Source organism: Sceloporus occidentalis, unplaced genomic scaffold (genome assembly GCF_023333645.1).
Source record: "Sceloporus occidentalis isolate IW3139 unplaced genomic scaffold, rSceOcc1.0.p SCAF_8, whole genome shotgun sequence".
Classification (NCBI taxonomy): domain Eukaryota; kingdom Metazoa; phylum Chordata; class Lepidosauria; order Squamata; family Phrynosomatidae; genus Sceloporus; species Sceloporus occidentalis.
In genome coordinates, this window is record NW_028316988.1 from 683351 (window position 1) to 705684 (window position 22334).

The 22334-nt window shown below is 52.4% G+C and overlaps 1 protein-coding gene across 13 annotated transcripts in view; it reads left to right on the forward strand.

Annotated features, from left to right (window-relative positions):
* HSPG2 (heparan sulfate proteoglycan 2) overlaps nt 1-22334 on the forward strand; it is an 86998-nt gene that overhangs the window by 58690 nt on the left and 5974 nt on the right. For 6 of the 13 annotated variants that reach the window (XM_089537307.1, XM_089537309.1, XM_089537314.1 and 3 more), the window contains 41 exons: nt 716-775; nt 1259-1381; nt 2040-2192; nt 2730-2872; nt 3006-3086; nt 3363-3498; nt 4362-4513; nt 4865-5003; nt 5675-5817; nt 5965-6097; nt 6222-6373; nt 6468-6597; nt 6693-6844; nt 7198-7339; nt 7609-7763; nt 7890-8028; nt 8278-8429; nt 9135-9273; nt 9747-9898; nt 10695-10833; nt 11804-11946; nt 12180-12318; nt 12701-12841; nt 13401-13535; nt 13722-13903; nt 14717-14909; nt 15187-15366; nt 15551-15811; nt 15981-16158; nt 16858-16955; nt 17545-17811; nt 17897-18009; nt 18231-18378; nt 18551-18667; nt 19772-19856; nt 20188-20332; nt 20560-20659; nt 20973-21082; nt 21285-21393; nt 21721-21819; nt 21916-22137. In XM_089537307.1, the coding sequence (XP_089393433.1) occupies nt 716-775; nt 1259-1381; nt 2040-2192; nt 2730-2872; nt 3006-3086; nt 3363-3498; nt 4362-4513; nt 4865-5003; nt 5675-5817; nt 5965-6097; nt 6222-6373; nt 6468-6597; nt 6693-6844; nt 7198-7339; nt 7609-7763; nt 7890-8028; nt 8278-8429; nt 9135-9273; nt 9747-9898; nt 10695-10833; nt 11804-11946; nt 12180-12318; nt 12701-12841; nt 13401-13535; nt 13722-13903; nt 14717-14909; nt 15187-15366; nt 15551-15811; nt 15981-16158; nt 16858-16955; nt 17545-17811; nt 17897-18009; nt 18231-18378; nt 18551-18667; nt 19772-19856; nt 20188-20332; nt 20560-20659; nt 20973-21082; nt 21285-21393; nt 21721-21819; nt 21916-22137 (5880 nt within the window). Of the gene's footprint in view, nt 1-715; nt 776-1258; nt 1382-2039; nt 2193-2729; nt 2873-3005; nt 3087-3362; nt 3499-4361; nt 4514-4864; nt 5004-5674; nt 5818-5964; nt 6098-6221; nt 6374-6467; nt 6598-6692; nt 6845-7197; nt 7340-7608; nt 7764-7889; nt 8029-8277; nt 8430-9134; nt 9274-9746; nt 9899-10694; nt 10834-11803; nt 11947-12179; nt 12319-12700; nt 12842-13400; nt 13536-13721; nt 13904-14716; nt 14910-15186; nt 15367-15550; nt 15812-15980; nt 16159-16857; nt 16956-17544; nt 17812-17896; nt 18010-18230; nt 18379-18550; nt 18668-19771; nt 19883-20171; nt 20333-20559; nt 20660-20972; nt 21083-21284; nt 21394-21720; nt 21820-21915; nt 22138-22334 lie in introns of those variants that run through there. The other 7 variants (XM_089537311.1, XM_089537319.1, XM_089537315.1 and 4 more) reach the window with 5 other exon arrangements.

Sequence of the window (22334 nt, forward strand, 5' to 3'; positions counted from 1 at the left end):
TGATAATATGGAGAGAATGTCTGAAAGCAAACTGGGCTAATGGCCTTTCTTTGCCATCGGAGAAGGAGCTGTTTGTTGAGTCCTCTTTCCCCGCTTGTCTCGATCAAGATCTCCATTTGAGCCAAACCCTCCAGATGGCTGTTTTGGGGAGCAATGCTTATGACTTGGGACACTGCATTGTCCAAGTGGTGTTTGCCAGCTGCAAACAGTCTCCTTGCAAACTAAATGTCCTCCAGATTTTGGTGCCTTCGGTTTGCATCAGCCCCACCCAGCCTTGCCAATGGTAAGGGATTGAGACATTGAAATCCCAAAATATCTGGAGTTCCAGAGGTTCTCGGCTGCTGATTTAGAGCCAAGTTCTCTAAGGCGATGGTTCATCTTAAGCAATGACCCATCCACTAACCTGATGTTGTTGGTTTTGTCTGCCTCCAAGTCATTTCTGATTTATGGAGACCCTAAGGTGGAGTTTTCTTGGGCAGATTTCATCAGAGGATGTTCACCCTTCCTCTGAGGCTGAAAGAGGGACCCATTGGGTTTCCATGGCTGAGCGAGGATTTGAACCCAGAGACACAGTCCTATGCTCAACCCACTACACCACGCTGGCTCTCTCCTGCCCCGATGACCCCTTATAAACCCAGGGAATGGTTCCAGCTCAAGCGGACGAGTGGCTTTGTTCTCTCCCAGTCCTCTCTTCAACACTGTCCCTTGTTTTTAGCTCCGTCTAAGACCCAGATGTTCTATGGACCTGTAGAAGTGGTAGAAGGCCACAGGCCCTGTAAGTCAGTTTGGCCTCCCACCGCATGCCCCTGCCCTCGCACCCATTGCTGCGGGTGCCAGTTCCACCAAGGGTGCCGGGGCTCTTTGGACTTCCTCCTCCTCTTCCTCTTCCTCTTCGTCCTCCTTCCTGGGTTGCTCTGGCATGTGGATGCATCACTATTTCTCGCCATCCCATGTATACATTCCCTGCATGCTTTGGTCATATGGAGCAAGCAAACAGTGGGTTTGCCTTCCATGCCCCAGAGTGCCATGAATTATGGGGTCAGAACTGCTGCTTCTTTTTGGGCATGTTTTCATTTCTAGAAGGCTGCCACATCTCCATTTGCACGCGCATGGTGGCACGGTTGGTTTCCTGCATCTGTGATCTTGGTGGTGTGTGTTGTGCATCTCACACCTCTCTGGCATTGCCATGGGCTACTGGGCCAGATCTCTACCTTCTCCACCAGTTCTCTTTAACCTTTCCTCATCCGTCCTACTGTAGCCACAGCAGCCGTACAGCCGATGGCCACCATTGAGCCCTCACAGCTGAGCGTCCAGCCAGGACAGCCGGCCGAGTTCCGCTGCATCGCGACCGGAAGCCCAGAACCCACCGTGGAATGGATCGGTAAGCACTGCCATAGCTGTGGCTCCGTCTCTCCTCTTTGGGCAGAAAGACCCCTTTGGGAGACGGGAAGGTTGGGGTGGGGGTCTCTGGAGGCCACCAAGACAGACCCTGCAGCCTCAAGGAGGTAGAGCCATGATGGAGGAAAAGAGGTTGCTTCTAGAGATTTTGAGCTAAACATGTAGGAAACAATCCCGTATTGGTTTATTCTATGTTTTTAACTACGCCGTGTTTGTTTTAATTTGCAAGCTGCGGATTTGATACATTTAGTATGTGCAATTTGAGTCCTGGTTTTCGAGGAAGGTGGGTACAGATGATGATGATGATGATGATGATGGAAAAAAGGAGGAGGAGGAGGAGGAGGAAGAATGGGTTGATCCTCCTCCTCCTCCCACTGCTTCCCCTTAGCCTCTGTCTATTTTGTGTGTGTGTTGTGTGCCTGCAAGTCATTTCCATCTTATGGCGGCCCTATCATGGTGCTCTCTTGGCACACTTTGTTCAGAGGAGGTTTGCCATTGCCTTCCCCTGAGGCTGAGAGAGTGTGACTTGAGTTTCATGGCCAAGTGAGAACCAAACCCTTGTCTCCAGAGCTATAGTCCAGTGCTTAAACCACTACTCCACTCTTGCTCCTGTTTTACCTCCCCTCTTCTCTCTTCCCTAGGAGGACCTGGAGGCGTGATTTCTCCCAAGGCCATTATCCAGGGTGCCATCCTTCGCTTCCCAGCAGCTGAGCCTTCTGACGAGTCCCAGTATTTGTGCCGCGTGCGCAACAGCGCCGGACAACACATGGCCCGGGCGTTCCTGCAAGTGCACAGTATGTGGCGCTGGTGGGAGCGGGTTGGGGACCCCTGAGTCTGAAACTATCTGTGCTCCACCAATATCTCCTCCTGGGATGAGGCTGGAGAGCATCACAAGCAACACACAGACAGCGTTTCTGGAACCAAACTGGGGGGCAGGGCTGTTTGGACTTCACGGTCAACCCAAAACCCATACCGCCTGAAAGGCCCCTTGTCGTTTTGTAAGGTTAGATGAGCGGTTCTCAACCTGTGGGTCGCGACCCCTTTGGGAGTCTAAGACCATCGGAAAACATATTTTTATATGTGTTCTATAAATAATTTTATGGTTGGGGGGGGTCACCACAACACGAGAAACTGTATTAAAGGGTCGCAGCATTAGGAAGGTTGACAGTGGGTTAGACAGTGTAGGAGTCACCTGGGACCTTGTTTGCAAAGTGAATGGCTGTACTTGGGGTCCTCCAAAAGAGACCATTCCTCCTTTGCGAAGGGGAAGAAGGAATGGGGACATGCAGACAGCAGAAAGAATCCTGAAAAGGCACTCTGCTCTTTGCCAGGTGCCAGTGTGCCGCAAGTCCAGGTGAGCCCAGAACGGACGGAGGTGCAGGAGGGCAGCACTGTTAGGCTGTACTGCCGGGCCGCCGGGTCCCCTGTGGCCTCCATCACTTGGGAGAAGCAAGGCGGCAGCTTGCCCCCACAGGTAATGCTCCAGGATGCTGAGATATCATCTCTTCCTCTTCCCCGGCTCTCTTTTCCTCCTCCTCTTCCTCTTGCCTCTGGTCATCCACATTTCCTTCCCTTCCTCTTTCTCTCCTCTTTCTCTCCTTGGCCAGGCTCTCCCTGTCTTTGGCTTCTTCCACTTCCAAGGGAGCAGCCTGGAGGCTCTCCAGCAGCGGATCCAGGAGATCCAGCAGGTATTTCCCAATGCACTAACACTTACACACACCTTGCATAACCCTCCTCCGCTTCTTGGTGCCCAGCGTCTCCCTCCTTTCCCTGCCTGATGCCTGTCCTTTCCTCTATAACTTTTTTCCCTGTGTGTCTCCAATGGAAAAGTATCCCCAAGCCTCCTTTTGGCGGGTCAGTGGTGCTTTCCATGCCCACTCCCCATCCATGGCATTTTTGGTGGTCGGGGGAAAGTGTGTGGCATTGTGAAATGTGTTCCCGACGCTTCTCCTTTCTGCTCGCAGTCTCGTGCGGAGAGGACGGACATCGCCACTTTGGTGATCCCCTCCATCACGGTCGCCGACGGAGGGGTCTACTTGTGTGTAGGGAGCAGTCCTTCAGGGGTCGGCCAAGCGAGGATCGAGGTAGTAGTCCTCCGAGGTACGTGGGCTTGGAAACATTCACTCTGGCATCAACACAATGATGAGAAATGGTTAAAGAAAGATGTTCGCCAGCATTTACCAAAATTGGAACTAATGTTGTGACTTGATTGACTGCTTAATGCTTAAATTCAACAATAGTATTAAGGACTAAGAACAGCCAGTAACATACTGGAGTAAAGGGAAAGGGTCAGTGGATGCTGTTGGTCTTTTAATGATTCAAAGAACACGTCTTATTATTATTATATTTATTACAATGTTAAAATCACTAGCTATTAAAAGAGTAAAATATGTTTTAAAAAGATTATAGTCAACCCTCCATATCCACGGATTTCTTATCCAAGGATTCAACCATCCATGGTTTGAATATATATATATATATGAGAGCAAATCCTGATTTTTACCATTTTACATAAGGGACACCATTTTACTATGTCATTGTAATTAATGGGACTGGAGCATCCATTGACTTTGGTATCCATGGGAAGTCCTGAAACCAAACTTCAATGGATACCAAGGGCCCACTGTAATGGATTACTAGTAGCCAAATAATTCCTAAGGAGTTATTTCTAAGCCTTCCCCTTCTTCTGATACCTTGTTAGCCTTCAGCCATGTGCAAAAACATGATCCACGGAGTTCAGGAACAGGGGTTTTCACAAGTCACTGACTCACAAGGAGAGGGCTTCTGGAAGCCCTGTTTAGCTCGGCCTTTCCCAAATCCTGCACCTTTGGTAGGCTAGAACACTCACCATTTTTGTGACCATAGTGTCTGGGAGTGATGGATCCTATCATCCAACGCATCTGGGGTTCAGAAAGGCATCAGTCTCTGGAACTCCCTGCCTCTTGGTTTGCTTGTTTGCCCAGCTGCTGGGATGTCACCTATGGTCAAGATCGAGTCTTCATCCTCCTCCGTGGTGGAAGGACAGACCCTGGACCTGAACTGCATCGTGTCCAGCCAGTCCATGGCTCCCGTCACATGGTACCGCCGAGGGGGAGCCCTGCCAGCCAACCATCAGGTAGGAGATATGGCCTCCATATGCCCCAAAGGCCTTTCTACCATCTCCTCTGTTCCTGGGAGTGGGTAAGGGAGCATAGCAGCCTCCCCTCTCCTTGAGATGTGTTGGACTACAAACCCCACAATCCCCAGTAGTCCTGTTCTCTGAGGGTTGTGGGAATTGGATATAAAATTAAATAAGATTAGATTATACCAATTGTGGTTCGGATCTGTAGTCCAGTGCATTACAGACAAGCCAACGCAGAGACTGGACCGTTCAAATCAGGAAGCAGAAACCTTCTTGACCTCCAATGGCTAGTACTCATTGCCCCTTGCTTGACACAAAGAAATGCCACTGTCTCCCATCTGCCAGGTCTATGGCCCCGTCCTGCGCCTTCTGCAGATCTCTGCCGCCGACTCGGGCGAATATGTCTGCCGCGTCAGCAACGGTGCTGGACCCAAGGAAGCCTCGATCACGGTTATCGTCCAACACGGACACGGTTCCTCTCACGGTAAGGTGGAGCAGGTGTTTCTGTCCCCCATTGAATTGGGCCCCTGAGATGCTAAGGTGATAGGATCCCAGCCACCAACTCCCCAGAGGTCTTATGGTGTAACCTGGGTCATTGCACTCTTCTGAGAAGGGAGAGATGGGAATGGAGATGAACAGATTATCCAAAATTCCCCTGGTAAGAAGAAATGAACCATACCCCATTCACTTCGTCTGTTACTCATTCAGCAATGACATTTACATTCCACCCTTTACTACAATGAGATTTTCTCCTGTGAGTAGGGAGAGATAAGTTAGTCTGGAAAAGAGACCCATTGAGTTCTATGGTTCATTGTGAAGACTAGAGCCCAGATCTCCCAAGTTCCAGTCCAGCACTTTTAACCACTGCACCGCAATGGCTGTCATGCTTTCCTGAGGTTTGCAAGATAGTTGGCAAAAACTGAGTATTTATTCATGCTAGCAACTCAGACCCATATCTCTCAACCTTAACTGAGCCTCAAGGTACAGATTGCAAACAGGAGGAGAGCCCTTCCAGGTTCCTGCCCCACTTAGGAGTTCCCCAGAATTATCTGGCCATCTTCAGATGGAAACAGGGTTCATGGTGTGGGATGTAGAGGATTAAATAGGCTTTTTGTGGAGTTGGTTCAAGCAGAGGACCTCTTACATTCTCGTCAGATGCTCCTCCGGTCAGGATCGAATCTGCTTCGCCGTCTATCACCGAGGGCCAAGCCTTGGACCTGAACTGCGTTGTTGCTGGCCAGTCGTGGCCAAGGGTCACTTGGTACAAACGTGGAGGGTCACTCCCGGCCAACCACAAGGTATGGACATCATGGGACGCGAAACCAGAGGGAGGTACCAGGATGATTGCCACCTCCACTTCTCTGTCTTCTCTGCTTGTGGTCAAGAGCAATGACTTCCCTATTATGCTGCTCCATTTCCATCTTCCTCCATTTGCCTCATTTCAGATTTTCGGCTCCCACCTGCGCATCCCAGAAGCCACAGTGTCCGACTCGGGAGAATACGTCTGCCGGGCCAGCGGGGCTGATGGCGCGGTCCGAGAGGCATCCATTGTGGTCACCATCTACAGCACCTCGCAAAGTGAGCGTGACATTTAGTGTTTCCCCAGTGTGCTTTCATTGTTGGGTTTAAAAAACGCATGCACTTCGCTGTCTGACCACTACTCTATGTGCCTAAATAAACCTTACACAATCTGTTCTTCTAGCCTCAGGGGTCACTCCTCCACTGAGAATCGAGTCCTCATCCCCCTCCGTTGTGGAAGGACAGACTCTGGACCTGAATTGCGTGGTGGCGGGCCAGACGCAGACCACCGTGACGTGGTACAAGAGAGGGGGGTCCCTCCCTCCCGGCCACCAGGTATGGAGGCTGATAGGAAAACCAGGATATCAGGTAGCTGTGCAATGAGGCTTTGGTTCCATGTCCTGAGCATGCCTTCTCCATTTGCCAACAGGTCTCTGGCTCCCACCTCCGCATCCCCCAGGCCTCCCCGGCCGACTCAGGTGAATACATCTGCCGGGTCAGCCTGGATTCGATCGTCAGGGAGACCTCTGTCCTCGTCTCCACCACTGGATCCTCTTCTGGTAAGCTTTGGAACTGGACACACCGCATAGGTTTGGTCTCATACTAGTTTGGTCTCTTCACATTGCTCTCTCTCCCGCATCCCATCCATTTCCAGACTTAAGCATCACTCCTTCCATGCGGATTGAGGCCTCCTCCCCACATGTCGCCAAAGGGCAGACCCTGGAGCTCGACTGTGTCATCGCCCGACCGGAGCATTCGACCGTTACGTGGTACAAGCGTGGTGGCGCCCTGCCAGCCAACCACCAGGTATAAGAATCCCACCTATTGCACCAAGAGAATATATGCATCTTTCCCGGAAAAGTCTAGAGAGAAAGCTTGAGAGGTCTGTGCCAAAGTGATGCCAGAGCTTGGAAAAGTTCCTTTGTCAGATGACTTCCAGATGGGAGTCGTCATCTGAAAAGGAACTTCTCCAAGCAATGGATGCCTCTTGCTATGATACAACTATGCACTGTCTTAAAAAAATAATGCTTCCTTATGCACTGTACAACCATTTGTGTGCCAGATTTACACAAACTGAATCAAGTGACCGACAGATGAAAAGTCCTGTGGTTGACTGAGATTTTGAGGTGGTAAGAAAAACAATGTTATTGCCTTCCCAGACCTTTGGGTCCCGGCTGCGGTTGGTCAGGGTCACTCCGGCCGATTCTGGCGAATACATTTGCCGCGTCACATATGACACCGCGTCCTCCCAGGAAGCCTCTGTCTTCGTCACCATCCACCACGGTGGCACCGACTCTTTCCGTAAGTCATTCATCTTACTATCAGTGACGGTGTATTACTTCCAGAAAACTTGATAAGCAATAATGAGAGTGGAAAGTTGGGTGGATGAGTTTATGTGTGAGTATCAGCTTCCTTGATACTTCTCTGAATGCAAATAACAGAGAGAGGCAGCGGTCAAACACAAAAATTAAATAGCAAATCAGCAAATTAAACATTAAAGCTTAATAATAAGAATAATAATAAAAAATCTTGCACCAACTCTTGTCTCCTTTCCTTTGTGGCGGGCGCAGCTGCTGGGGTGACTCCGCCGGTGCGGATCGAGTCTTCCTCGACTTCTCCGGCCGAGGGCCACACGCTGGACTTGAAGTGCATCGTCGCCAGCCCTGTTTCTCAGGCCAGGGTGACCTGGTACAAGCGAGGAGGGGTCCTCCCTGCCAGGCACCAGGTATGGATATCTGCATTGGTCCATCAAAATGCTGGACGTCGGACCTGTCCGTCGCACACACATAGGCATCCCCCACGGCGTCCCCTTCCTAGGCTCCCCCCAACTTTGCCTCTGCTCACCCTGCAGATCTCGGGTCTCCTCCTGCGCATCCCTCAGGCTTCAGCCGCCGACTCCGGGGAGTACGTCTGCCGCATCTCCAATGGCACGGCCGTCCATGAAGCCTCCCTGATTGTCACCATCCAGGGCGGGCAGGACTCCTCCTATTGTAAGTCCTTGACCCATAGAAAGGGGTTGAGGAGGGGCAGGATATAGGGCAGATGAGAACACACATCTCCCAGCGGGTGGCAGAAGTGTGGTCAGTGGGTCAGTGCTTTTCAGAGCTTGGGATGCTTCTTGAACTACAACTCCAAGGAGCTCAGAAATGCTGGGACTTGTAATCCAAGAAAAGTAATTTCCCCATTGAAAATTATTACCAAATCCTATTTAACCAGTCTCTCTCTGTTCCACTTTCAAGCTGTCGGGGTCACTCCACCAATCCGGATTGAGACCTCCTCGGCCTCTCTTGTTGAGGGACAGACTGTGGACCTGAACTGCCTGGTGGCCGGTCAGTCCCAGGCCAGGGTCATGTGGTACAAGCGAGGGGGTGCCCTGCCGGTCAACAGCCAGGTAAAGGGGGGGGGGGGGACAACCAGGGAACGTTCTGCAGGACATAACAAACTGACCAGAGAGGGGTGGGCAACTGAGTAAGGAGTGAGGGTCACTGTTGTCTTGTGTCCCTGGGCTCCTGGAGCTATAGTCCCTTACTCCGATCCCTACACTACACCGGTTGTCAAATATCTCTGACTTAATGATGACCGCTTCTCTGAGGGTTTTCTTGGCAATATTTCTTGAGAGGGGCTTTGGTTGTCCTCTGAGGCTCAGAGAAGACTTGCCCAAAGCCATTCTGGAGGTTTTCAGGGTCAAGACAGGGGATGACCCCTGGTCACCCAGAGTCTTGGTCAAACTCTCAGTCCATGACACCATGATAGCCCTTACCTTGTAGTGCCAGGTAGTGGGCAAATGAGGCTTTGAAGGGTTTGGGATCAACATCAATAGGGAGCCTGGGGGCTTCAAGGGACTCTGGTGGGACTTCAGGTCCACCATATAGGACCCTGGGGACTGCATGCCGCCCAAGGGCTATACACTCCCGACCCCAAAACTAGGAGGATTCTTTCCATCCATCACCAAAAAGCCAAGCAGGAGGAATATCTTGGGGGGCAACTTAGCCATAAAAACAGCCCTCTTTGCCTCCAGAGAGCTTGCAGGGAGGGCTATGTAAAGAGAAAGGTCCCGTCTCTCTCTCCTGATGTGGGTTTATCCTCCTTTGAGCAGATCCTGGGATCCCACCTCCGAATCCTACAAGCCACGGTGTCAGACTCGGGCGAGTACGTCTGCTACGTCAGCGATGGGGCTGTGCCGCTGGAGGCCTCGGTTATCGTCAACATCCCTAGCAGGGATGGTTTGGCTCCAGGTATGCCCTTCATTGGGATGGCTATGGGTAAGGGTGAGGAAAGCAACACCTTCCTCCCCAAGGACCAGTTTCTGTTTTGGAGAAGGTTTTTCAGGGGAGTGCCTTCCCTCTGCCATATGCCTCCATCCTAAATGTGTGCAGCTGCAGGACTGGTCTGCATCTTTACTTCTTGGCAGTAAACGCATCTCTTGAAATTAACCACCCAAAATGAGAGAAAAGAGGACCCAACTCTTACAATTTGGAACACGCTATCGCCTTCCCTCTGCTCAAGGTCTCAAATGCACTCTGCACATGCTCAAGTCCCCTGCCGCTTGTGGGGTTGCATTACCTGCTCTTGGCTTCAGCATTGGATAGTGGGGGGAAATCGACACCAGGGCTTAGACGAAAGGGTGCCACAGGGCAGCTTGGAGGGAGTCGGAATGGGTTGGCATGGTTGGAGACTACTAACAGAGACCCTCCTGTGCCCCCAATAGCTCCTGGGGTTGTACCTCCGGTGCGGATCGAGTCCTCTTCCACTTCGCTTGCGGAGGGACAGATGCTGGAGCTCAACTGCCTCGTGGCCGGACAGCCGCAGCTCAAAGTCACCTGGTTCAAGAGAGGAGAGCCTCTTCCGCCCAACCACCAGGTACGCAAGGAAAGACCAGGTTTCTGTGGGGTGAAGCCCACCTTCTCATAGACCTGTGAGCATAGATGCTGGAGAGATGGGAAAACTTCAGCCAGGAGAGGGCTAAATCTGGGGTTAATTGTGAGATGACTTGCTGCCACCCCCCCCAAGACCTACAAGACATCATCCCACTGCACCTCCCCCCCCCAAATCCTAAAAATTGTAACTGGCTGGTTTTATAGAACTAATTTTTGGGATGTTTGGGATTTGGGAACAAGCCATAGCTACACAGACCTTTATTAGCTTACACATTGTAAACCACTAAGAGAGTGCTTAAGTGCACCATTAAGTGGTATAGACATGTACTTGCTATTGCTATTTTAAAGGAGAATCTCATTTCTGGATGTTTTCAAGAGTGGTGGGTATCTCCTATTTCAGCCAGAAAAGAGGATGCTTTTGGCAGGTTGCGATTGCCTGTGATAGACTGAGAGCAGCAAAAACAGTTCTGGAGAAGCACCTGTGTGATTACCACCCAGATCTCTCCTTCAGATGTGCTGGACTCTTGGGGATTATGGGGGTTGGAGTCCAACCCATCTGGAGGAGACAGGGTTGAGGGGAACAGAGCCATGAAAGGCTAGATGTCTGCAGACCTGCATGTCTTTTGCTCATGGTCTGGCCCTTTCATTCACCCAGGAGGGAATGTCTGAAGGTCTCGATGTGAAGGGAGTGGGCTCAAAAAGTGGATGTGGGGCTAGATCAGGCCACCCTGCGCCCATGCCATCTGCACAGAGCCAACAGTTTATGCTCTTGGCCACAGGTCTCTGGCACCCGCCTGCGCATCCCCCAGGTCTCCTCGGCCAATTCAGGGGAGTACGTCTGCCGGGTCAGCGGCCCCACGGTCACCCAGGAGGCCACGCTGGTGGTGACCGTCCAAGATGGAGAGAGCCCCTCTCACCGTGAGTACCGCCCCTCTCCGAAATCTGTGTGGCTGCAGTTCTGGCCTCTCTGTCTGCAGATGTTGAGGATGTGGGAAGAAAGTGTGGTATAATGGTTGGAGCAAGGGTGAGGAACCTCCCAACAGCTGGTTTCAATTCCAAAGACATTCTCAAAGGCTGTGTTGTTGCGATGGTGTGTGGTGCCCAAAACACCGGCTGTATTTTAGCATGTGTCTTGCAGTAGTGCCTTAAGAGAGGCAGGATATGGTGTCATGTGTGAAGAGGACATGGCCATTTGGCAACCACAGAGGGACAGACTGAGATTCCCCACCCCTAAATAAAAAGGTTAGACTGGGACTTAGGAGATCGATACTGGACTGAAAATAGAAATGTAACTAATAAACACAAAGACCTAGCTGTGTTAGTCTGGAACATCAGTATGCAAAGGGATCTTGTAGCACTTCTGAGACAATGGCCTGTTACAGACAGCCAAAATAAAGCTGCTTCAGGTCACTTTGGAGGTATGGTGTTTCAATGATGCATGCTTCCTAAGAGTCCAGAAGCTGCACCAAAGCCACACTCCAGTCCTTAGGGCTGGAGTGTGGCTTTGGTGCGACTTCTGGACTCTTAAGACGCATGCATCATTGAAACACAATACCTCCACTGTGACTCGAAGCAGCTTTATTTTGGCTGTCTGTAACAGGCCAATGTGAAGAAAGAGAAAAGTTGATAGCATGAGCTTTCATAGACTTGAGCCTCCTTCCTCAGAGGCATATGGGGTGAAGTAGAGGGTCCCTGGGACCCTCCACCTTCTCTCTCTTTCTCCCTGGCACTCCCTACTGAAGAAGGAGGCTCAAGTCTAGAAAAGCTCATGCTACCATCTTCTTTCTTTCTCTCAGTCTCAAAGGTGCTACATACTAATAAACACAAATGTTTTTAGGAAATGTGCTGGATCTTTCTTGACTTCTTGCTTTCTCCTCTTTTCCTGCAGCGTCCGGCACTCTGAGGATCGAACCTTCGTCATCCTCTGTTGTGGAAGGGCAAAGCTTGGAGCTCACATGCATCGCCCCCGGGCAGCCGCATGCCACCTTCATGTGGTATCGACGGGAGGGTCCCCTGCCCACCGGTCACCGGGTGAGGAGATGGCCTGGCCCCAAAGGCTTTGGGGAAGACTGGAAATGGAGTCACCCATGTACCAGGGGCTCATAAACATTGTGGGTAATGGAGTTGCATTGGCACTCAGAGCACCGGATGTGGGCACACTTGAGAGAATGTGGGCAGGAGTTGAAGGAGATGAGGGAAGAAAGATGTTTGGAGACCTCCCCAAAACCAACACCTCACCCAATCCCTTTCTCTTGTACCCATAGATAGCCAATGCGCGCCTGCTGCTCGTCCAGCTCACCCCATCCGACTCAGGGGAATACATTTGCCGGATGACTAGTGGAGCTCATCCGCAAGAGGCTTCCTTCACGGTCTCCGTCTTGGCCAGCGCCAGCGCAGCCTCACGTAAGTTATGGGTCCCTGAGGGGAACAGGAGTAAGGGGTCCCCCATAGGGGTGGCTGGGAGCGTCTAATCAAGCAAACAGGCTGCTGCACCAGTTATGTGGACCCAAGGGGTTTCTTGGCCAGATTGCTTCAGAGGGGGATTGCTAGGGTCTTCCTTTAAGACTCAGAAAATAATTCGACTTGCTCAAGTTCACCCAGACAGTCTCCCAGAGTCTCTGGCTGACACTCCAATTGCAACACCATGCTGGCTCTCAGCACTTTGCATGGCTCCTCCAAAGTTCGTACTATAGTCCAAAGTGGAGTCAGCCCCTTCCTAAGCTGGCTAGCTGGTTGCAAGGGGGTTGGATCCATGCTACCTCCACCCTCCGCCATCTGCCCACAGGTCTGCAGAGCCCCATCATCTCCATTGACCCTCACAGCACCGCTGTGCGCAAAGGGGCCGACATCTCCTTCAAGTGCCGCATCCATGACGGGGCTCAGCCCATTGAGATCTCCTGGAAGCTGCCCAAGAACCAGGTGCAAGGTGAGGAAGGGGACCTCAGATCCCATCGAAACCAAAAGGTGGTCAGCATCCCTTTTGTCCAGTGAGAAAGAGTCAGAGAGGAAGGGGTCCCAAGGGTCATTTGGTCAAGCCTTCAGACCCCATCAGGAGCCCCCAGTGACCCCAAGGGCTCCTTGGAAGATAAACCAGTTTCAAGGGAGATCTGTTTCCTTAGTGGAGACACTTGTGTTGCAAGTGCAAGATCTGAAGGAGTTGGAAGGAACCCCAAGGGACATTAGTCTGTACTTGTCAGACCTCATCGAGAGCATTGTGTTCAGTTCTGGGCACCTCCTTTTCAGAAGGATATAGATAAGTGGGAGTGGGTTCAAGGAAGGGCAACCAGGATGATAAGAGGGATGGAGAACTAAACAGAAGAGGAAAGCTTGAGGGAGCTGAGCATTTGCAGCCTGATGGAGAGGAAACAATATGAGACCTGTCTCAGGACGATGGCCATTTCTGAGCACTGGGTGGTGGTAGGCTAGCTAAGGAAACGTCTATCTTCCTCCTCCTCTCTCACCTTCCCCCAAAAAACCCTCTACAGATAACGTGAAGATCAGCCCCAATGGATCTGTGGTCACTGTCTCCAATGCCCAGCCCCAGAACCAGGGCCCCTACCGCTGTGTGGCATCCAACCGCTTTGGGATCGCCAACAGTGTGGTCAACCTGATGGTGCAAGGTATGTGAGGAAACAGGGCCACCATGGGGAAAGACAGCACCTAGTTTGCTATTACTTTTACACGCCTCTATAGGTGTTGGGTGCAGGGGGGTTGGAGGTCAGGTAAGATGCCAGGGTCTGGGACAGCCGTTCTGGGCTTGGTCTGCAGCCGCTTCTGCATTGGGGTGCCTATTCCGTTTCTCCCAGGGCCCCCCACAGTCTCAGTGATCCCCCAGGGCTCTCTGCAAGTGAAGACCGGCAAATTCATCAGCCTGGACTGCTTGGGCTCCGGCGAACCCCGGCCGCTTGTGCGATGGAGCAGGGTGGGTGTCCGGCAGAAGGTGGAGCACCAGACGCTCATGCCCCTGGAGGGCGTCGCCGTGCTGAGGGTGAGTCAGAGGCACATGGGATGATGGCAGCAAACCCTCCTCAAAGCCATGTTGTTATTTACAGCCTGATGCTCAGAGAGCCATACCAGAGACACTCAGGGCCGAGGCGCCAAGTTGGTTATTGACTGGGACAATGCCTGAATGTTGAAGGCACTATCCAGGGTTTGAGGTAGTTTGAAACAAATGGTTGCACAGGAGAAGAAATTCAGTTCTGAATAAACCGTTTCTGATGGTAGGAGCAGTTTAATGGCCTGACTGGCTCCTCCTTCACTGTTTGAGGGATATTTTAGCAGTGGATTCCTGCACTGGCAAGGTTTGAACTAGATGGCCCTTGGTCCCAGCTCTAAAATTCTACCTTTGATGGAGCTATTTTGTAAGCAAGCTTCAGCATCCTGGTTAGGTCCTTTAATATTTGGGCTTACATCTGGAATAGGTTTCCTGCTCCACTTTGGTGTAAGGCACCAGCCACCAGTGGAGCCTGAGCTATTCAGAATCAGATTATCTTAGAATACAATTTGCAGAAGTCTCCTATCTGCTGGTGAGCTTCCCAGAAATGTCTCACTGGCCACTGTGGGGTGTTTAATGCGTGAACGTCCTACATTTGCTCCTGGGCATGTCTCTCGCTGTCCTTCCTCAACTACACAGGGGTGCAATGTATCATGCCCTTCCCATATGTCCCCCATATGTCTCCACTCCTACTCTGAGGTGGCTCCTGGTCTCCTCAGAGTCCTGGTCCCTTTGGCCCCATAGACAGGGCAAGCTCCATCCCCCAACTGGAGCCATGAACCTCACTGTCTGCCCTCTGCCCCCAAGATCCCATTTGCCAAGCTGGAAGACGCCGGCACCTATGTCTGCATGGCACAGAACAGCCTGGGCACAGCGGAGGCGCAGGTGGAGGTGAGCGTGGAGGCCAGCCATGGGAGACCTGGAGTGCCTGAAATCCACACACATCCGACACAGACCGTGGTGGCTGGGGAGACAGCGCGGCTCCATTGCTCTGCCACAGGTAAGGCCAGAGCTTTGGAGAAGAAGCAGGGTTTCTGTACTGGTAGAGACACGGCCATGCTTGGTCTTGGGAGGAGATGGAAGATAAATTAGCAAAGTTTAGGAAAGTTCCTTTATTTTTTAAAAAAAGTTGTCATTCAGAAAAGAAGACTTTTCCAAGCTCTGACCAATGTGTAGCATGTTGACCGCTATGCTTCTCTGGATGAAGGGTGCATTGGGTTGCTTGCATGCAGGTCTTGGCTAGATCCAGTTTCCTTCCTTCCCTTTCTGCTCCCCAGGCCAGCCCACTCCCACCATCCACTGGTCCAAGCTGAGGGCCCCCTTGCCGTGGCAGCACCGGATTGTGAATGACACCTTGGTCATTCCCCGCGTGGCCCAGCAAGACTCTGGCCAGTACATCTGCAATGCCACCAATTCCGCTGGCTTCACTGAGGCCTTCATCATGCTGGATGTGGAGAGTAAGTTTGGACTGTCCTTTTTTTGTTGGGGGGAAAAGGATGCCAGTGCCACCTCAAAGCAGTTTCCAAGGAAGCCAAGAGGGTCCTACCCAGCCATCATCGCCATCTGAGCCTCTTCTGAGAGGCAAGGGTTCAGGGCCCTGACCCCAACAGCCACTGACCCTTCTCCTCTGCCCCCCACCAGCGCCACCATATGCCACCAGCCTCCCAGACACAGCCACGGTGCAAGTAGGAGACGTGGTGCAGCTGCAATGCCTGGCACACGGCACGCCGCCCCTGCGCTACGAGTGGACCAAGGTCAACGGCAGCCTCCCAGGACACGCCGTGGTGCGCGAGGGTGTCCTGCACATGCGCCCCACCACACCTCATGATTCGGGGACGTACCGCTGCCACGTCAGCAACCGGGTGGGCTCTGCCGAAGCTCTGGCCCAGGTCCGGGTGCAAGGTGAGGTGGTTTTGTGGTGGTGGCAGTGGCGGGAAAGCGGGTGGTCTCTAGTTTAGAGAGAAGGAACTGGGGATCCTGAAAGAAGTGTGTCCACAATTAAATAAATATGTAAAAGTCATAAAGAGGGTTCTAGTAAGGGCTCTGGTCTCTTCTCCCCATCCTTTTGCAGGTGCCCCTGGAGAAGGACCACTCTCTGTCCAGGTGACCCCACAGAGTGACACAAAGGCCATTGGCGGGACGGCAGAGTTCGTGTGCTCCGTAGCTGGAGACTCCCAGGCGCAGATTGAGTGGTTCAAAGAGGACGGGGAGCTGCCCGCCAGCCACAGCATCAACAACGGTGTGCTCAGGTAAGGATGGGTGAGTGGAAGACCCAAAAATGTGGAGGATGGAGGAGTGTGGTGCCTTTGAGTAGGACGGAGGATCCTGTTGTGGGGAATGAGGGGGAGATGATGCCTTGTGTGTTTGTGTGTCACTTTGCATCATGCAGAATTGGGCCCTGTAGAGCAAACTCTACAGGGATGCAGTGGCTTAGTGGTTAAGATTACAATTCTGATGATCGGAGGGTTGGCAATTTGAGGCCCAAGTGCCACATGATAGGGTTAGCTCCCATCGCTAGTCCCAGCTTCTGCCAACCTAGCAGTTCGAAAGCATGAAATGCAAGTAGATAGATAGGTACCACTTCTCAGTGGGAAGGTAACAGTGTTCAGTGCAGTCATGCTGGCCACATGGCCACTGCAGCAGTCCTCAGACAATGCTGGCTCTTCGGTTTAGAAACGGAGATGAGCACCACCCCCTTGACATTCATGTCAAGGGACTACCTTTACCTTTTTACCTTTAGAGGATCTGAGTGAGTCTCCCGGGGAGTGAGGAGCTTAGCAGACCAGACCAGCAGGGAATGAGTATCCCTTTTGTGGCACATGGGAGCAGGCCAGAATATATATGTGTGTGTGTTTGAGCTTGTGTTGTTTGGGGAGAAGGATGAAGTGAGCAAACTGGGATGGCTCCTTTCTCCTGCTCACTAACCCCATTGATGTTTTTCCCCACAGGATTGAGAAGCTGGACCGGAGCTGCCAAGGAGTTTACGTCTGCCGGGCGAGTGGCCCCTCTGGCCAGGCCCAGGACAGGGTCAGGCTGATGGTCCAGGGTAAGTTGCTCAGTGACCTCCCTCTGCCACCCCAGAAAGCTGTGCTGAGTCCAGATGGTTCTTACTATCCGGTAGAGGCAGATACATAGACAGCCAAACAAAAAGGAGAGAAGATGCTGTTCCTGGCATCTCGGCAGCCACTGGGCTCTTCCTGAATTTATTTAATCAGCTGTGCCAACAGTTTGCCCTGCTCTTGCCTCTTGGGCAACATAACCGAGTAAACACTAGGGATTCTCACATTCACCCCCTAATTGCACCTTGGCCCTGAAAGACTAAGTGGCTTCCATATCAATAATGTTAACTCTGGACTGTAACCTGGAGGAGCTAAATAGGACACCCAAAACAGGTTCTGCACTTTGGAGAGCTCATCTACAGAGGGGATTCAGAGCGCCACTGATGTGGGAGCCAATGGCTACTAGAGCAGAAGACTCAGCTTGGGACTCTGGGAAGGAGCAAGGAGTCTGCCATGGCCCCTTCAGCTTCCCTTGGGGCTAAAGCCAACCGTCTGGGTTATGGGGCCCCTCTTCTGAGCCAAGATGCTTGGCTCCCCTCATTCAAGGGCCCATCACTTCTCCCTTCCTCCCTGCAGCCTTGCCCAAAGTGATGATCAACATCCGGACGTCGGTGCAGACGGTCCTGGCGGGGAATGCCGTGGAGTTTGAGTGCTTGGCGTTTGGAGACCCCAAGCCTCAGGTCACCTGGAGCAAAGTTGGGGGGCGGCTGCGTCCGGGAGTGCTGGTGAACAGTGGCATGGTGAAGATAGAGCGGGTGGAGCAGAGCGACGCTGGGCAGTACCGCTGCACAGCTACCAACAACGTTGGCACGGTCCAGTCCCACATCATCCTGCATGTCCAGTGTAAGGGCGGCTGGACACACAGACATATCTCAGTGTTGGAGTGCCCTCCACCCAAGACTCATGCGCCTGCCTTCTTTCCTCACAGCTGTCCCTCAAATCGCAGCACAGCCTGAAGTCAAGGAGGTCTCTGCGGGATCCACAGTGGTCTTCCCCTGCTTGGCCTCTGGCTTCCCTGTGCCAGACATCACCTGGACAAAGGTAGCCATGGAAGGATAGAGGGTCCTCTGAGGAAGCAGGCAGAGCCTTTTGGGGACAGGAGGCAGAACAGCACAGGCCCCCAAACTGCAGAATCAGAGATAAGCAACAATGTGGTACAGGCGGAGCCACATGGCATTGCTTGCTGGGCTGACTATTAGGAAGAGCTGCCAAGGGTTCTGGGCAAAGCCACTGAGAGTCTCACTGTGTCTTTGTGTCTCTAGTTGGAAGGAGACCTCCCGGAAAATGTTCACGTGGAGGGCAACGTCCTGAGCATCCCTTCTGCCCGGCCAGAGGACACAGGCATTTATGTCTGTACCGCGTCCAACCGACAAGGGAAGGTGACGGCCTTCTCCATGCTCAAAGTGCGAGGTGAGTGCCTTGAGGGTGCTTCTGGTCTTGTGCCAGTTTCACCAGAGAGGAGTAAAAACAAGGAAGGGAGCAACTGAAGCATTAAGCATGGAGAGATGAAATCCAGCTGGGTTCATTGGGGCACAAGTGGGAGGATTTGCCCTTCTAGGTTCTGCCCTTCCTTTGCTTGCAGAGCGGGTGGTGCCCTATTTTACCCAGAGTCCTCAGTCCTTCCTCGTCCTGCCCACCATGAAGGATGCCTACAAGACCTTTGCCATTGAGATCACCTTTCGGCCAGACACACCTGATGGTAAGAGGAAGATGCGGGGTGGACGAGGGAAGCCCAAGAACACCGTTGATGCCACTGGTGCCATCCTATCATGGAGGTCCCCAGAAGGCAGAGTCCTAGGGTTCTTTGGGAAGCGCAGATCCACAGCTGGGGAACATGACTTTTGGGGACTCTAGCTCCCTGAATTCCCCAGTTAGCATAGCTGGAGTCCCCAAAAGGCATGGTCCCCAGCTGTGGGACTTCTCACTGGCAAAGGCTCACATCTTCCCTATTTCTCTAAGTTGCTCTCTCTCAGCACTCTGTTCTCCCTCTTACCTTTACCTCCATCTTTTTTCTCTCCTGCCAACTTTCTTACCGTCTTTCCCCTCCCTCCCTCCCTCCCTTCCTTCCACCTCCACTCTCTTCCTTCCATTCTCTTCCCACCTCTCCAGCTCTTATGCTTTACTCAGGTAAGCTGTTTGCTCCACTGAGCTGTGGCTTCTTTTTTTTTGTCCCAGACAGTCCTTAGTGCCTCTCTTAGCTCCTTCAGCAACTGTGCCGTGTGTGAATGTGAGTGTATGGGTGTATGAGTGTGTGTTTGTGTGTAACTTTCCTCCCTTGGCACAGAGAGCCAACTAACCCACCTCTTGGAAAACTTCAGTGGAGGTCTGGCTTGGGTTCAGGAGCCCCCATTCTTCACCCCACTGCCATCTGCCTAACTCCTTTTACTTGGGCTGAAATGTTTTTGCCAAGCCTAACCTCCACTTAGTCAGCTTGAAGGGTGGTGCTTCCTCCTCCCTTGAAAGAGATGGCATGGTGTGGTCTGCCAGGAGCCAAGAAGCCCAGGTGGGCACTGGGGGACGATTGTTTTGCTGTGTCTCCACTCTCCCCTTGGGAATAAAATCCAGTTTAGCAGCTCAGATCCACGTAGGGGTACATCTTGCCTCCCCTTGTTGGTTCCAATGCCAGTTGTGTGACTTGCCCACAACTGAGCCCCTCGCTTGGGTGATAACGGTGCTGACCCTGGGCTCTGGCCCTGCATGGAGCTGGAAGCTCAGCTGCACAATCCCTAGCTGGGTTGGTTGGGAAACTCATCCCTTGGTGCCTACTCCAACCCCATGGCCCCCGCTGCTGTGCTTTTGGCAGGGATGCTGGTGTACAACGGGCAGAAGAAGAACACGGGCACTGACTTTGTGTCCTTTGGACTGGTGGGGGGCCGACCAGAACTCAGGTGAGATGCTGCACCTGGAGCTGATGGTAGGTTCCCTTTCTGCATCTCTCTCTGACTATTTAGGGTTTGTGGATCCTGTCCTCAAAAATGGGTCCCAAATCTTCATACACAACAGAGTCCTAACTCTTTTATACCAACTCATTATCCAGAATTATGAGTATTATGATATTTGGTGTGTATCATTGGTATGGTAGCCAAGCATCTTATCTGGGACTTGTGAAAGGAACTGCTACCAGGTTTGTTTTTTTTTTGGGTGGGGGGGAGAGGTGTCAAGCATGGGGGGCAAAGTCTTGGGGTGCCTTTTCTCCTTTTCAGCACTCTGGCATTGCAGGTTCGATGCCGGCTCTGGTATGGCCACCATCCGCCACCCTTCCCTCATCAAGCTGGGCGAGTTCCACACCGTGAGGCTCTACCGCAACCTCACCCAGGGCTCCCTCGTGTTGGATGACCACCCGCCCGTGAATGGCACGTCCCAGGTGAGTAAGCAAATGAGTGAGTAAGTGTGGGGCTGAAGGGCAGGACTCTCTTTTGCCCTTGGCATTGCCCATCCCTGCAATGCCATCCCCATGAGAAGATTGAAGAGGGATTTTGCAGGGCAAAATAGAGAAGGCCCAGAAAAAGCACTGGAGGTGGGAGAGGGGATCTTTGCCTACAGGGCACCAGGCTTTACTAGACTTGCACTTATCCCCCTGTCTTTCTCCAGGGCAAATTCCAAGGTCTGGACCTCAATGAGGGACTGTACCTGGGCGGGTATCCCAACTACGCTGCCGTTGCCAAGACTGGCCTCAGCAGCGGCTTTATCGGTGAGAGTTAACACAGTTTCCATAATGTGTATATGTCCCCCTGAGAAGCTATGAATGCACATGGAGCTGTTGAGAAATACATGGGGCAATTCCCCCATTCTGCCCTGGATGGGAGGGCAGGCGGGTTTTTGCTGCTCCTGTTAATGATAGTTGGCAGCCAGATTCATCCTGAAGGAGGCAGAGGATCCACCCAGAGTGGTCCCATAAGCGCTTTTGGCTGGCCAGTGCTCCATTGGCACCTCCATCCTCCCCATTGACCCAGCCTCTGGCTTTGCCCTCTCTGCCTCACTCCATTCCTTTCCCTCTCCTTCAGGTTGTGTGCGACAGCTGATCATCCAAGGGAAGGAGGTTATCTTTAAAGATCTTGACCTGCAGGCCCATGGTGTCTCCAATTGCCCCACCTGCCAGGACCAGCCATGCCAGGTAAGCCATTGTTGGCCTCATGGCAAGTTGCCATCAAGAGAAGCAGAAGCAATGCACAGAGCCTTGGTTTTCACTGCTTTCTGTGTAGAAGAAAACCCCTTTGTTGGAGATGAGTGCACACTGGACTGTCTGGGGCAATGAAGGGCACCCAGGCTTATCCTTAACCACTCAGTTTCCCTTCTGTCTCTTCCCCTTTGACCAGAATGGAGGGGTCTGCAGGGACTCGGACAGCAGCAGCTATGTGTGCGAGTGTCCGGAGGGCTTTGCTGGGAGCAACTGCGAACACCCCCAGGCCCTGCGCTGCCATCCAGGTGAGCCGCTCTTCCCCATTCCTCTTTGACTCTGCCTCAGATGTGGGGCACCCTATCGCAGGGACTGGAAAGCTGTTGCTACCAACAGACTCCAGTGGAAGAGATGGCTGAGTCACTGGGAAAGGGAAAAGCAGGGTTGTGGTGCCATGTCTAGTACTTGGTACAAATTATGGGCAATGGTCTGACTCAACAGAAGGCACTAATGGAGTGGCCTGAGCTTGGCTTCTCCCTAAAATGATATCCTTAGATTTGAGCCAGGATGCACAGTAGCTGCCCCCTTGGCACTCTTCTTTGTCCTTCACTTCTTGACTCTCACTCTCTTTGCAGATGCTTGTGGTCCTGATGCCACCTGCATCAACCGAGCCACCGGACAGGGCTATACTTGCCGCTGCCTCCTGGGCAAATATGGGGAAAAGTGTATGTCAGGTGAGTGGGCAGGGCAGGTGAATGGGGCACAGCAAAATGGGGGGTGGCCAGGCACTGTCACAGCTCACCTTGCAAACCTCTCCCTGTTTGCTCCAGGTGTCACAGTGACCACTCCCCACTTCCACGGGGACAATGCCTTCATCTCATACCCGCCCCTCACCAACATCCACTACGAGCTGCGTGTGGATGCCGAAATCATGCCGCTCTTCCCCGACGGCCTCATACTCTTTAGCGGAGGCGACGGCAGCCCTGTGGCGGACTTTGTCTCTCTCAACATGGTCAATGGGCACTTGGAGTTCCGCTATGAACTGGGATCAGGTGAGAATTAGAAGCTATCCTACTCCGCTCCTCCACCTCTATGCTGCAGAATTTTCTCTGCCTCCTTGAAGCAAAGACTTGGGTAGATTTTTCTGCACTTGGCCAAGGGAAAATGGAGGAACCTTCAGCTAACCGCACAAAGGGCTATGGCTGCCTCAAACAACAAACTTGTTGCATTGTTGCTATTCCTCAACCCT